The 15,552-nt window shown below is 38.4% G+C and overlaps 1 protein-coding gene across 3 annotated transcripts in view; it reads right to left on the reverse strand.

The window, feature by feature from the left end:
• The window catches only part of NCOA7 (nuclear receptor coactivator 7), a 145,044-nt gene that overhangs the window by 105,094 nt on the left and 24,398 nt on the right, over window positions 1–15,552 (reverse strand). For all 3 annotated transcript variants that reach the window (XM_067702185.1, XM_067702186.1, XM_067702184.1), the window contains exon 2: window positions 14,449–14,559. In XM_067702185.1, the coding sequence (XP_067558286.1) occupies window positions 14,449–14,498 (50 nt within the window). In that variant the 5' untranslated portion in view covers window positions 14,499–14,559. The remainder of the gene's footprint in view (window positions 1–14,448; window positions 14,560–15,552) is intronic.

Raw genomic sequence — 15,552 nt, forward strand, 5'->3', positions numbered from 1 at the left:
TTCTCATACGATGCGCCTATAAAAGAAACTGTGTACTAAAAGAAAGTCATGGAGACACATTAGATTTCTGAATGCAGGAAAAGAAATTTCCCAGCTGTTATCCAAGTCATACAGACTCTCCACTGCACATTATTACTTACTAGCAGGAAGATTTGCTAGTGCCTTGCTTTCTGTACACAGAAGAGGATACTTCAACAGGCCCAACCAGCCCTTCTCATCAAACTTACTGTCCATCAAGTTCCTATACAGATGTTACTGCCCACAGCATAAAGATTAGCATTTTTCATTTAAAACAGACATGAACAACTGATGCTCACCTACAACAGAATAATTGTATTAAAACATTAATATTTTAAAATTCAGTCACTTTTAGTTTATTTTTAAATTCATATTGGTAAAAAAAAAAAAAAGTTAATACCACCAAGGTACTCTAATTCCAAGCTGGTACATCTGTTTCTTAAATTAATACCCAAAGGTTCTATAAACTTAAACACTTAGGAATTCTCCAACTACCTTTGGATATATACCCCAAAGAGGGCACATTCTAATAAATTATTTAAGTAACTGTTAAAAAACCTTTTATGGGAAAATTTCTATAAAGTTTTCAATGAAGATATTACAACTGAACATTTCTATTATGGAACAGATTTATTCTATTTTTATATTATACTTGGAGGGTGCTATGGGGGTAGCGGTTCATGAAGGCTTTGGAGTAGGACACAAGAAGGAAGAATTCCCGGCTCCATTACTTGTTAGCTGTATAACTTGGGAAGTCACTAAACCACTCTGAGCCTGTTTCCTCATCCGTCAAAATGAGGAAAATACCATCATCTAGCCCAGGGGTTGTCCTGAGATTTAAACGAGGTCAAATCTGTAAAGCTCCTGGCACACAGTGAGCAATCAGCAAAGGAGAGGGTGGTATCATCAATATAGACAATAAAGTCGTTATAGACCCTGGATGGACAGAGTACAGGCGACCTGGTGTGGCTTATCTCCTGCTTTATTGCTCTGCTAATATTCTCATGACTCTACACAAGGGTCAGTCATTAAGTTAGCCTCTGTGAGGGACCGCCCTGTCTGAATGATCATATCCATTACCTGACAGACATGCTCAAATAGCTTCTCTTCCTCCTCCATCTTCAAAAACGTACTCTTCCTTGACCTCCACATCTCCCTCCTGCCATGGCCCTAATTTTTGGCTTCGCTTCCCAGACAAGTTCCGAGAAGAACTGCCTAGAAGTTCTGCTTCCACTCCCTTATTCCCCATTTACATTAAACTGGCTTCTCCCATCATGGTACTGAAACTGCTTTTATTCAAATCATCAATGACTTCCAAGTGGCCAAACTTAATGGATACTTTTCAGTCCACATCTCAATTTACCACTCTCTGCTTTCAAAACTTCTGATCATTCTCTCCTTCTTCAAATGCTTGCTCTGTTCTCCTGACTACTGTGATTCCACTTCTGCTGGATTTCATCCTACTAGATCACTATATGTTGGGTTTACCCAATTCTGTTCCCCATTCCTTCTGTTCTCTTTTCACTTTACACTCTCCCTACATGATCTCATCCATTCCTATGGCTGGGGCCAACAACTCTTCAATATCTATCTCAGCCCAGACCATTCTGTTTTCACTCCAGATTCACATATCCAATTAATTGTACATACAATGGTTCCACTGGGATGTCTCATAGACATCTCAAACTTAACACATCCAAACTTAAAGTCTTGAGATTCCCTCTCAAAATTGTTACTTTTCTAGTTTTCCCATTTCATGTCATGGAATCTCCATCCATGCTTAATCCTTATTCCCAAACATCACCAACAAGGCCCTGAACGACCTGCCCCAGATTACTCTCCACCCTTCTTGAACTATCCTCACTAAATGTACTCTCTTCCAGCCACACTGACCTTCTTGCAGATCCAAGAACCTGCCAAGCTTTTTCCCACCTTAAAGATGTGAAGTCTAAGTGTTTCCCCCTACTTAGAATAGTCGCTCCCTTCCTTTTTCCCCAGTCCTTCTCCTAAATACGTAGATCATGTGGGAAATTCATGCTCACACCCAAGATCTGCTTAAATGTCATTTTTCTCCAGAGTTCTTTCTTGAACATCACTCTTGTCTAATGTGGATACTTCCCTTGCAATTCTTTCATAACATCCTGTTATTTTCCCTCAGAGCAAACACTGCAATTTCTATTGACATATGCATTTATGTGTTTCTTTAATGTCCTTGTGAAAAGTAATCTCCATAAGAGCAAGACCCACATTTGTTGTGTTTGGCACTCTGTCCTCTGGGCTTAACAGGTGCAGGCACATAAGGTCTGTCTGAGACATAAGCAATGCGTAAGGTTCTCCTCCTAACACAATATACTTCAAATTCAATGATAAACATCAAATGACTCTAATAAAGTCTTACCTTTGATTAGATCAGAGAACTAGGGGATGTCTTAAGTATCTACTTGTATCAGATAATAATATAAAAACCAAATTCAAAATTAGAGAAAGATTTTCCTATGCATTAAAAATAAACAGGAGGGCTTCCCTGGTGGCGCAGTGGTTGAGAGTCCGCCTGCCGATGCAGGGGACGCGGGTTCGTGCCCCAGTCCGGGAGGATCCCACGTGCCGCGGAGCGGCTGGGCCCGTGAGCCATGGCCGCTGAGCCTGCGCGTCCGGAGCCTGTACTCCGCAACGGGAGAGGCCACAACAGTGAGAGGCCCGCGTACCGCAAAAATAAATAAATAAATAAACAGGAAAGGGCTTCGCTGGTGGCGCAGTGGTTGAGAGTCCGCCTGCCGATGCGGGGGATGCGGGTTCATGCCCTGGTCCGGGAGGATCCCACATGCCGCGGAGTGGCTGGGCCTGTGAGCCATGGCTGCTGGACCTGCGCGTCCGGAGCCTGTGCTCCGCACCAGGAAAGGCCACAGCAGTGAGAAGCCCGCGTACCGAAAAAAAATAAAATAAAATAAAATAAACAGGAAGGTAAAGATTATATAGATTAGGTTTATAACTCAATCAATTTTATAATTTTAAGTTTTCAATGACCTGTTAAGACAGTGCAAATTTCACTTAAAGATAAATACATGTGTTTATAACATTTCTTTTATTTAAAAAATCCATATACTCTTATAAAAGAAAAATTATGTTTTCATATATATAATGTGGACATATTACTCATTTTTACATTTAAAATACATCTACTCTTATAAAAGAAAAAATATCCTGAAATCCTGATTACATAAGCTCAGAGTTGCAGTTAAAAAAAAATCAAATTTCTCTCAGTATCTAGTGAAAGCAGTTGATTTAGCAAAGTAAAAGGAATTATCCCCCACTTAAAAAAAATGATGGAGCCATTGAAATGGAGATGGCTCAGTCCCCAATGACCTCACCAGCATCTGCTTCAATTACCTTCTGAAAATGAAATAACCAAATTACCATTCAGCTTTCTGCTGTGCTAACAAAGTTAATCTGAAATATCGAAATTCATCTGCTTTAAATTATGTATTACACAACTTCTAAACCCAAATCTCTTCAAGCTCTAAACTGTGAAGAACAAGCACCAAGGCTGTCATAATCAACAGGAACATTTTCACATACACAGGAAAAGTTAATGGAAAGATTGATGACCTAGCTCAAATCATCCATGACAGTAATGTGATGCAAATCATGCCACCTAAAAAGCAGGATCAGTCAATTTTGAATCTATTCTGCTTCGTACAACAGATGTGTTCTTGAACATGTATGTGCAAACTGTATTTTAAATGCCACAGAGTGATTTAGAAATATAATTAGGTTTCATGGTTGCTTTTTTTCTAAGTATAGAAAAGAATATCTTAAGCACGGATAACTGGCCTCTAACCATTTCCTAAGTTCACAGGATCATATTTTGGCCATCTAGTTTGTCAAGTATTCCATAAGTACATTAATAAATACCATTTTAAAATTGTGATGTACTCCATAGCCTTGTTTTCTGGTTCTTCTATATGTACATCATACCCTCTGTTCACACCTAAAGAAATCTTGTCTCAAAACCACCAAGCTACATTTCTCATTTCAGTACATGATATATCCACTTCAAAGTCACCTTTGATTCTTCTCCAAGTGAAATCAGTTGCACGGTTCTAGTAATGGAACCATTAAGAAAGGCCCTCGGGCTTCCCTGGTGGCGCAGTGGTTGAGAATCTGCCTGCTAATGCGGGGGACACGGGTTCGAGCCCTGGTCTAGGAGGATCCCACATGCCGCGGAGCGGCTGGGCCCGTGAGCCACAACTGCTGAGCCTGTGCGTCTGGAGCTACACAACAAGAGAGGCCGAGACAGTGAGGGGCCCGTGTACCGCGATGAAGAGTGGCCCCCACTTGCCACAACTAGAGAAAGCCCTCGCACAGAAACGAAGACCCAACACAGCCAAAATAAATAAATTAATTAATAAAAACTCCTACCCCCAACATCTTCTTTAAAAAAAAAAAAAAAAGCCCTCCTTGCTCTCCAGCACCTTCTGCCTCAGCAGATGCTAGATCACGTCTTGCTTTGGGAAGAGATCCAGGCCCCCCAATCCAACTAACATTTTCCCTTCTCATCCATAGGACACTCAGATTCATGCTCTGTGGTGCTGACTCATCTGTCTGTTTTATTTGGTGCCGAATCACATTTGCAAACCATAGGCCACCCTACATCTTGCCCAGTCTCTTTAAACCTGGCCCACTATCCTTTTCAATACTGTTTTCATTTACGTGTGAGAAGCAAAAAGCTAAAACAAGTAGGCAAGCCTGCGGCATGTTCACTGGCATAATATACCACAAAATGAGTACAGAAAAAAAAATGGGACATTAACCATTTTGGTTATGCAAACTTTATTTAAAATAGTAAATGAAGGAAGAGGGAAGTAAAAATGCATGAACACATGCCCTGTGACACAAGCACCAGGTAATCGTCTTTACAACAGAAGTGACCAAGCTGGAAGATTTTCACCTGTTAGGGCCTCCAACTCTGACTTAGAGAAGAAATAATAGGGGAATCCTTGATATACCTCCAAACTATAGAGGAAGGTCAGGAGATTGCTGACTTTTTCACTGGTATGTAGGGACTTACAAAGTTTCCTTGAAAGAGCAGAGATTCCTTAACTTGTTCCAAAGTTCCTAATAATTCCTCTACACGGAAAATCAGAAAATATCAGTTTAGTACTTAAACACATTTAATTATTGAATCATTTAGATCAGTGAGTCCTATTTATGGGTAACTGATAAGGTTCTATGAAATTCAATTCAACATAGTTTATTGAAAAATATGACATAATAATTAAGATTGTGGTCTGTGAGGTCAGGCATACCAGGGTTGAGTCCTAGATCTGCTACTTCATAATTATGTGACCTTGGGCAAATTACATCTATGATACAGCTTAGCATCTTTGTCTGTAATTAGGATGATAACAGGGTAATTATGAGATTAGACAAGTACACAAATCAATCTCTGTTACATAGTACATGTTGGTTATCATTCAGAGTGAATGACTGTTAGGCGCAGGGCATGAAGCTAGACCCTATGAGGAATATAAAAACGAAAAAGAACTGACAATAAATAACACAAGCAAATAAGGCAGAGAAGATGAGAGTGCTACTGGGTGTATCCAAAGATAGACTATGCTAAGCGCCTCAAGAAAAGGGATAAGGAAGCCTAGTAATGCCTTGGCTCAAGTGGCAAGGGAGGGTACATCTAGTTATGTGTGTGGGTGGTGGTGAAGGATTAAATGAAACAGGAAAGGCCTCAAGGAGACAATGTCATAATTAAAGATGGGTGTGCCAGAGTGATGGGTTTGACATCACTGTAAATAAAAAGAGGATCGAGAAGGGCAGCTCTTTGTATGATGAAAGCAAAGTTCTGAGGGGGGCAAAGAGTAAGACATGTATAGAAAATCGAAGTAGGAGATAAAGACAGAAAGGTAGGAATGAGCCGTATTGAGCAGAACCTCAAATTCAAGGGAAGAACTGGGAATGCAGAAGTGACATATCTGAAGTGCACCTCAGGAAGACTAATGTGGGAGGATGTGAGGGAGGAAATGCAATCAGCATTTGACTTATGAGTTAGAGGGGGTGAAGACTGTAGGAATTTTCAGATATGAATTTGTGTGTGTGCGCAGGGGGAAGACAGGAAAATTTCTACTAAAATCACCAACATGCTGGACTACAAGCATGAGCGATGAACTTTCAGAGCTGTGAGCACAAAGCACTTTCTGGTTCAGAACTCAATTTTCTCTTGCTGAAAAGTTGTTGTACCAGCAACAATGAACGGTTTCAAATGCATGTGACAAGAGTATCTTGAGCCAGTCGTGTCAAATTTAAATCCAAACTCAGGAGTGATTTCAGCTGAAGTCTTTCTTGACTGTCAGCAACAACATTTAAGAAAGAGGAAAAAAAAAAAAAAGGAGGGAGGTGGCTTAAACCATGTACTTTTCACATGCTTTGGTCTTTCTGTGTCTTGGAGTCATGTCTTCGGCCTTTCACTGAAGGCCATGACTAGAGCATGGACAAGTTTCAAGGGATAAACTCTCTGAAATGTACACCAAATTTATGCCTATATATTTATTCTTGCTTTTTCTCAATTTCTCATTTATTCCTATATTCCTTACTTAGGCAGCATGCTTTTATATTAAAATTCATTAGTGCTTATTTTTCAATAGTGCTTATTACAAAGACTTTATACATTTTAATTCAGTCAATCCTCTCAACAATCTTAAAAGGTAGGTACTATTATTATTCTCATTTAAGAGAAAAGAAAACTATACAGCTCCACAGATAGTAAGTAGTCCTACAGAGAAGAAACCTCCAGGAGGTCCCAAAGCGGAAGTTGCCCAAGCTTAGTTCCATCTGGTGGTTTTGTTGAATTACAGTTTCCTTGGGTCTCGCTCTAGGATCTGGGACAGTCCAGACCAGCAAGGGAATTTCAGGTTAAACAGAGACATGCTTGTCATTTATCCTTAAAATTAGTTAGACCCATTACACTGCACAGTGGGAAAGTATATTTATATAACAAGTATCTTATGTACAGCTTTCTTTGAGCAACTGGTTGATGTGTGTTAGATCAAGGAAATTTGTTCTTCAGTGAGGAAAAATAACCTCACTGCCAGTATACTAAGCACCAAAGAATCCTCTAAATCAATGAGTCATTGTTCAATATGGCCCAAAATAAAAATAAATTTTTAATTGTGATTCAATATAAACATCCTTATAAATATTTAAAAGAAAATTTTCATGAAATATTATTTATTCTGACTACATACAACAGATGCTGATATTTTCTATTCAGTCTAAGTCTAGCTCAGTCCAGATTGATCTATTCTATTCCATTCCATTAAAACAATGCTGTTTCCTATCCACTAAATTGATTTCATGACGCCCCAATGGGTTGGTAACCTACTGCTTGAAAAGCAGTATTCTCCATGGAATTAAATCAAGTAACTCTGCCTGTTCTTTAAAAATGAAGCCAAAAGCATGAGTCTAACTGTTAATGGCTAAATGTTTATATGCATTTTTTTTAATCTGTAAAAAAAAAAGTTAATGATTTCCTGAAAGCATTAGCAGGTCAAACTTGGCCATGGCTGTTTTTCCCAGTAATGAATGACAAGCAATATGTAAATATTCCCTTAAGAGCCACTTGATCTGAATTCAAATCAAGAAAATAGGAAACATAAGCCTTAAAAGACATTACAGCTCAGGCAAGTGTTTACTTGGTAATGAGTAATATTTTCAAATAAGGCACACACAGCTTTTTCACAGGAAATGGTTTTAAAATATTCTCAATTTTTTTAAGATTAATAAAATTCCTGAATACTGAAAAATTTATAGTGACAAAAATTAAGACTCACAAACCATTTATATCCTACATTAAAGAAGCTGTTTTAAATATTCTCAATCTGTCAGTTGGTCAAAAAATACTTAACAGGCTTCCCTGGTGGCACAGTGGTTGAGAGTCCGCCTGTCTATGCAGGGGACGCAGGTTCGTGCTCTGGTCCGGGAGGATCCCACATGCCGCGGAGCAGCTGGGCCCGTGAGCCATGGCCGCTGAACCTGCGCGTCTGGAGCCTGTGCTCCGCAGTGGGAGAGGCCACAGCAGTGAAAGTCCCGCGTACCGCAAAAAAAGAAAAAAAACAAAAAAAACTTAACACTTGTTATATGTCAACCGGTACTTAACAAGGCACAAGGAAAGAGCACTGAACTATTGCTGAGTCCCTTCCCTCCAGATGGCCCATCTGGGGGGAGAATGACTGTAAACACATAAACAGCAAATAGGAGCTCAGAAGGTCACACACGAGACTGTCCTTGGATAGGGCTACGGATCACTACAGGCATGTGTCCCTAACAGCGCCAACAGCCCTCTAGGATGGTTCTTAGAAGCTGAAATCAGATATGGTTTCCAATAAAGTTAACTAGAACATTTACTTCCAAATCCATATACAACTTCCCCTACTTATGATGCTATGAATATGTTCTAATCCCCCTCTCAGACAAAGTAAAAATTAATGTTTAATGCTGTTTAAACTGATACAACATGGAATGAAGAAAAATAATCAGAGATAGAGACAAAGCAGACTGGGATTCAGGGGCCAGACCCTCCATTTAAAGGCTAAGTGACTGGAGGCAAGTTATTTAACCTTCCAAACTACAGATTCATCATCTGCAATTCTATCTGCTCATAGGATCATGGTGAGGTTGAAGTGAGGGAATGCACATGAAAGCACTTTATAAAGCACCACAAGTGTTATTATTATTAACTTTAGAATCAGTAGGCATAGTAAAACTGAGAAGATATTCACCAAATATTAAGAAGGTATAGAGTTTACATGTACCAAGCACTTAAAACGGGTCTATTTGCTTTTCATATACCAACTCAATTAAACTCTGCAATATGACAATGTCTGAATCCAACAACTGGTAATAATAGGGTTTTTCCTCAAATCTGGGACATACTAAGTTTCTTCTCTAATGGTCCTTGGCTAGCAGGAAAAAACAATTAGAGACTGTTTATTAAAGGAAGGGCAAGAGTTCACACCACACCACTCCACCCACGTGGTATATGCATTCTTAGCCCAGCTGTACCACAAAGAGACGGCTCTTCCCCTAAGGTTCAAAGACTGCCTCCATGGGGCTGGAGCTGGGAGCACTCCCTGTTGTCCTCAGCAGTGCTGCAGATCAACCGGCCAGGCACATCCAGGTGACGCCTTCTGCTGGATCTTAGACTCTGGACTTGACCAAGAGGGCAAGCTGAGATTTTCTGTCCAAATGTTATCTCTGCATTCATTTCTATTATGGGCAACTACTCTTTTTAGACAAGATGCAATCCTAGGGTGTAAAGTGGATCACTGTAATGCAAACCACTGACTTACACAGGTGGGGTATACAGACTGCATGTTTCCTATTGCCTTGCTTGGTTAACAGTCTGACATTAACCATGTTACGGATGGATAAAGTACATAAGACATGGATTATGGGATGTCTTCAAGTTATAAACAAGTTGTTTTAGAAAAGGTCACTTATAACTTAGATCTTTGGAATCCAGGATGCATTTCTGCACATTAATTTACAGTGGTATAAATCAATGTTAAGCTGCCAGGACTGCCCACAGAAATCTACTCAACCCACAATGTGAGCAGCACGAGGTCTGGTAACCTGTGTTCTATGGGCGCCATTCTGCCACTGAGCTGCCACATGGCCCTGGGCAGCATCCAGCATAAGCTCTGGATGGAGAAGGACAGAGTTGGGCACAAATGCTGCCTCACCCACCTGCTGTGTAATCTCAGTGAAGTTATTCAAACCCCTTGAGTCTAAATTTCCACAGCAGTCAAATCATACTTGGGGATGAAACATATATATAAAGAGCACAAAGGGACCTACACAAAAATCACTACAAGGGTACTAAATTCTGCAAAAGCCAAATAATGTCAAAATGAGTGTGGAAGAAGGGAGCCCTTGAAAAAAAAAATACCTGCATTCTAACTACAAGGGAAGAAAGACGGAGCAGGGGCCATAATGAATAACGATCACTCCAGAGGATAGTACAGAAAGTACAATTTGCTTTAATAATTCAGTTTTTCATTTGGTTTCAAGACTTGTCAAGTATCAAGGAATTAATACACACATATATAATATACTAATTTTGTATATACAAATTATTTGCAAAAGCATGGAAAAGTGTCTCATGAATCATTTGATCTGTAATAAACAACTGGTACAGAACACTGAAGATGGTGAAAACCAGGTGGGGCAGAGTCAGGAGATCCTGAAAACTCCAGAATAGATTTATCTAGTAGTGATGCTGACTCACATGTCCATGTAGATGTACACAGGCGTATTTCAAGATAAATTATAAGAAAGAAAGTATTGGGTGATCCTCGAATCACTAATTTCAATGCAAAATTATTAAAATGGGGCCTTTTAAACTTAACTTTGCTTTGATGTTAACTTCAGAGAGAGAGAGAGAGAGAGAACCATCAACAAAGGGGGTAGGTAAAGAATTATTTACTACATACAATCATACAATGTTTATGAAACCACAGGGTGAAACAGTGCACCAAGAAAACAGAGACTATTTAAATACTCAGAAGGGTAAAGGGATGGGGGGGTTAAAAGCAATTTTTAGGATTTCTGATACATACTGTGGTAGCAGGCAGAAATCAGGGCAAATCTTCCTTTTGCTCTCCTCTGCACACTAGCAGAGGTTTGCGTAAGGTGGTATGGCTGCACCCTTGGCCTGACTCTTTATATTCCTCCCTAGAGATCTTGCTTGGAGGGCCCGTATACACACACTCCAGAGCAAACTGCCCTAGGTTGTCAGAAACCAGCTTTCAGGCAGGTCCAGTTGGTGATTCCACTTTATGGAATTCCACAGTTTAGTCAGAGGTAGTTGAAAAGATTTATAACTTTGGCTGCCTCTTTTCTAATTATAACGTTTTTGGAGTGTTTGTTTGCTTTTTGCTTTTAATAGCTTGACCATTTGGGGCTGCAACTGCATTACAGTAGCTAAACTGCACGTTTATCTTTTCTCTCTCTCTCTCATTTCCTAGTAACTAGTCACGGTGATCTACTATTTTAATGGTACCACTGACTATTGGCCTTGTCCTGCTATCTCTATGCTCCTAGGATCACTCTCCATTTTTGGATATGTTTTTCTTTTTCACTGCTAGAATACTTTTCACAAGAGGTCAAGGCAAGCATGACAATTAAATTTTGTATTTCTGAGTTGAAAAAAGTATGCTGTTCTTCCAGAAGTTTCATCTTGCATTCTCAGTTTAAGGGGTTCCCCTCACTCTACATCTTAGGAGCAAGACATGGTTAGCCATGAGCAGGTTGTTCGTGAACTACAGTCACCTTTACTGTTAGAATCAGTTTGGAAGCAAACTGAGAAGGCACTACAGCCTTTGAAATCACTATATAGAGGCATCCCTAGGCAAAAAAAAGAGAGAGAATCTTGACCTAAATTCACATCTTATATAAAAATTAACTCAAGATGGATCACCAACTTAAGTATGAAACATAATACTATAAAATATTTAGAAAAAATGAAAGAAAATCTTCAGGACCTAGGGCTAGGCAAAGAGTCGTTAGACTTGATACCAAAAGCACAATGCATAAAATGAAAAACTAATAAATTGAATCATTAAAATTAAAATTTAAAACTTTTGCTTTGCAAAAGACTGTTTTAGCAAGTTGAAAAGAAAAGCTACACACTGAAAGAAAATACTGGCAAACCACATACCAAAGGACTAGTATCTAGAATGTATAAAGAACTCGCAACACTGAACAGTAAGAAAACAATCCAGTTAGAACACAGACAAAACACATGAAAAGACATTGTGCTGAAGAAGATGGACAGATGGCTAATAAGCACATGAAAAGATGTTGAACCTCATTAGTCATTAAAGCAATGCAAATTAAAACTACAATGAGATATCACCATACACCTCTCAGTATGGTTAAAATAAAAAAGAGTGACAATACCAAATGCTGATGAGGATGCCAAGAAACTGGATCATTTATACATTGCAGATGGGAAGGAGTAGAAAATGGTACAGCCACTCTGGAAAAGAGTCCAGCAGTTTCTTATAAAATTAAACATGTACTTATCATTCGACTCAGCCATTCCATTGAGCCTTTATCCCAGATAAATTAAAACTGACACTCACAAAAAAATCTTTACACAAATGATCCTAGCTTTATTTGTAACAGTCCCAAACTAGAAACAACCCAAATGTCCTTCAATGGGTGAAGGGTTAAAAAACTGTGATACATCCATAACATGGAATACTACTCAGCAATAAAAAGGAACAAACTGTTGATACATACAACATCTTGGGCAGATCTCAAGTGCTATGATCTGAATGTTTGTGTACCCCCAAAATTCATATGCTGAAACCTAATGCCCAATGTGACGGTATTAGGAGATGGATGTCTTTGGGAGGTGATTAGGTTATGAGGGGCAGAACTCTCATGAATGGAATTAGTGCACTTATAAAAGAGGCCTGAGAAAGCTCCTTGCCGCTTTCACCACGTGAAGTTACAGTGAGAAGGTGGCCTTTGATGAACCAGGAAGGGGGCTCTCACCAGACATAAAGCCTCACCATGATGGCTCCCTGGCCTTGGACTTCCAGCCCCTAGAACTGCGAGAAATAATTTCTGTTGTTTGTAAGCCACTCAGTCTGTGGTATTTTGTTACAGCAGTCCGAATAGACTAAGATATCAAGGGAATTGAACGAAGTGAAAAAAAATCTCAGAACATTAGATACTCTATGATTCCATTCATGTAATATTTTTGAAATGACAAATTATAGAGATGGAAAACAGATTAGTGGTTGTCAGGAGTGATGGGCAGAAGGAAGAAGGTGAATATGGCTACAAAAGGGTAGCACATGGGATATTTTTGATGGAATTGTTCTGTATCTTGATTGTGATGGTGGCCACACAAATCTACACGTAATAAAACTGAACAGAACTAAATACACACACACACACACACACACACACCCCCATACATAAATGAGTGCTTCAGTGCTTGTAAACCCTGGTGAAATCTGAATAAGGTTAATGGACTGTATCAATGTCAATTTCCTTGTGATATTTATTATACAATAGTTATGTAAGGTGGGAAACTAGATGAAAGGTATAAGATATCTCTGTATTATTTCTTACAACTACATGTGAATCTACAATTATCTCAGAATAAACATTTAGTTCTTGTTTATTCTAAGTGTCCTATCTTTCAATGGTTCACCCATTAGATGCCTGATTTCTTCCTTCCCCAAACAATCTTGCACTCTCTGGGGTCCTAATAGGAAAAAATAATTCACTAAAATTAATAGTATAACTCTTTGTTTTCCAAAAATTCTTATTCATGGTTTACTATTACTAAGTGAAACATGTCCTTTGGATACAACCCTATATTTGAATACTGACTCTTAACACTACATGAAACGGACAAAATACTTACTTTCTGAGTTATCTCATTAATAAAACAGGGAGAAAACCTATTTCACAAGTTTATTGTGAAGATAAATGAAATAATAAGTAAAGTACTTGGCACACAGTAGTTCCTTAACAATCTAAAACCTAGCTTAATTTCTGAATAAAAACATCAAAGAAAAACTTTGTTTTTCAGTTTCCAAGACTTACATTTGGGAAACAGGAAGTGCATCTTTAACAAGAATATTGGGGCTGGGGATGTGGTGAGGTTGAATTAGTTCTTAAGAAGTATTTCAATTTAGGAGACCATAATGATCATTTTAAGCCTATGTTCTCACACTGAGTTTGAAAACATTCCAGTCATCAAAATGATTTATAAATGTTTTAATGTACCATTCATGTTATTATGATTAGTGAGTGGCTGCCATACAGATGTTTAAATCTGTAAATAGTAACCAATAATATAGTAGATTACTCCTATTCAGATACTAACACATGTACATATGTTGGACGAGTTCAAGCTTTAAAAATGACAGGTACTACAATGATACAATTTCATCCATTCCATTTACCTACAAAAATACTTTTTAGTAATAGACACCCCACAAAGTAATAAGCTTTAAATATGTCAAAGATTTTTAGTTATAACTCAACTAATTAAGCTACAGAGCAGCAGGAACTAAGTACTTAGGATTTAAAATTCAATGTAGGTTGTTAAACACAGGATTCTGAGCAATCTGCAGTGCAATGCATATAGAATGTTAGATTCCCTGAGCAGTACAGGCCTGAGAGAACTGTCAAGGACAGAAAGAGAAGAACCAATCAAATGTTACTTCTCTAGTGTAAATAAGAAAAAGGATGAAACAAAGTGCATTTAACTTCTACTGGTTACCTGCCCAGTTTATGAACAGTCACAAATCACAAAATGCCAAGTAATACTTTAAGAACAAAGTCCCCTCAAACATTTTTTAAGTTCTGATATAAATTTGCAAACTGAATGCTTACCGAGCAAAATAACTTTGTTTCCGTTCCTTCTTCTCTTCCTTGGTATCCATAATATGCAATCAAAAGTGCAAAGTATTTGAAAAATTCCTTTTTAATCAATGAGTCATCACCCTGTAAAAAAATAACAAAGTGACTGTAAATTAAGAAGTTTATAACGGCAATATGAAGAATGAAGCAGGGTGGAGCTACATGGCCCCAACAAATGGAAGCTAAACTTTAACCGGTAAGCATAGTCACATGAGTCATATATGAAATACAAATGCCCCCGCGGGAAGGGGAGGGGGGCAGGAAACTACAGTTAGAATGGAAGAGTTAAACTATAAAATAAAAAGTGGCTGGAAAAATAAACTGAAGTATTTTCCTCATAATTAACAATTATTTCAAAACGTGCTAAAACAAAAACCACTGACTTTAGAAGGCTTTAGGCTAGCTATGCAGAAGCTAATTTTTTTTAAATTTCTGAATTTATAATCACTCTTTTGAAGCCATTAATGACAAATATATCTCATACATAATGAGGAAAAATGGATCACTTAGGTGTCTTACAAGAATGTTCTTTCTTTAAAAACAAATCAGTGCTCTATTTTACTTCGGAAACATGCCAGCGAGTACGTCCCACTTAAGCAAATGTGGAAATGAAAGTTCAAAGCCTCAGGAAGCTATTCTTCAGAATGGCTTTATATGCTTGTCTCTGCCACTCCTTCCTTCTCACCCCTGCAACCCTCACCTAAGTTTCCCGGAAGCAACCCAATTTAAACCTGTAATAAGAGGTTGTCTCCAGATCAATCTTCCTTAAATATCACTTTCATCATGCCATGCCCCTGCTCAAAATTTCCCAATATCTACTTACTGCCTGGTTCACTAATCTAAACTGTCTGCACAGCATTAACCTTTCCTAAAATCTGTCTTTTCACCCTGAATGAGTCTCAAAGTAAAAGCAAAGAATTTTCATTAATCAAAATTATTTCTCCATCTCAACTCCGTAAACAATTTAATTCACAATATATATTACAGAGAAGGTACCGTGATAAGTATCAGAGACCAAAGATAAATAAAACATGATATTTGGCCTAATGAAATTTATTGTCTTCCAAGGGAGACACT

Source organism: Pseudorca crassidens, chromosome 13 (genome assembly GCF_039906515.1).
Source record: "Pseudorca crassidens isolate mPseCra1 chromosome 13, mPseCra1.hap1, whole genome shotgun sequence".
NCBI lineage: Eukaryota > Metazoa > Chordata > Mammalia > Artiodactyla > Delphinidae > Pseudorca > Pseudorca crassidens.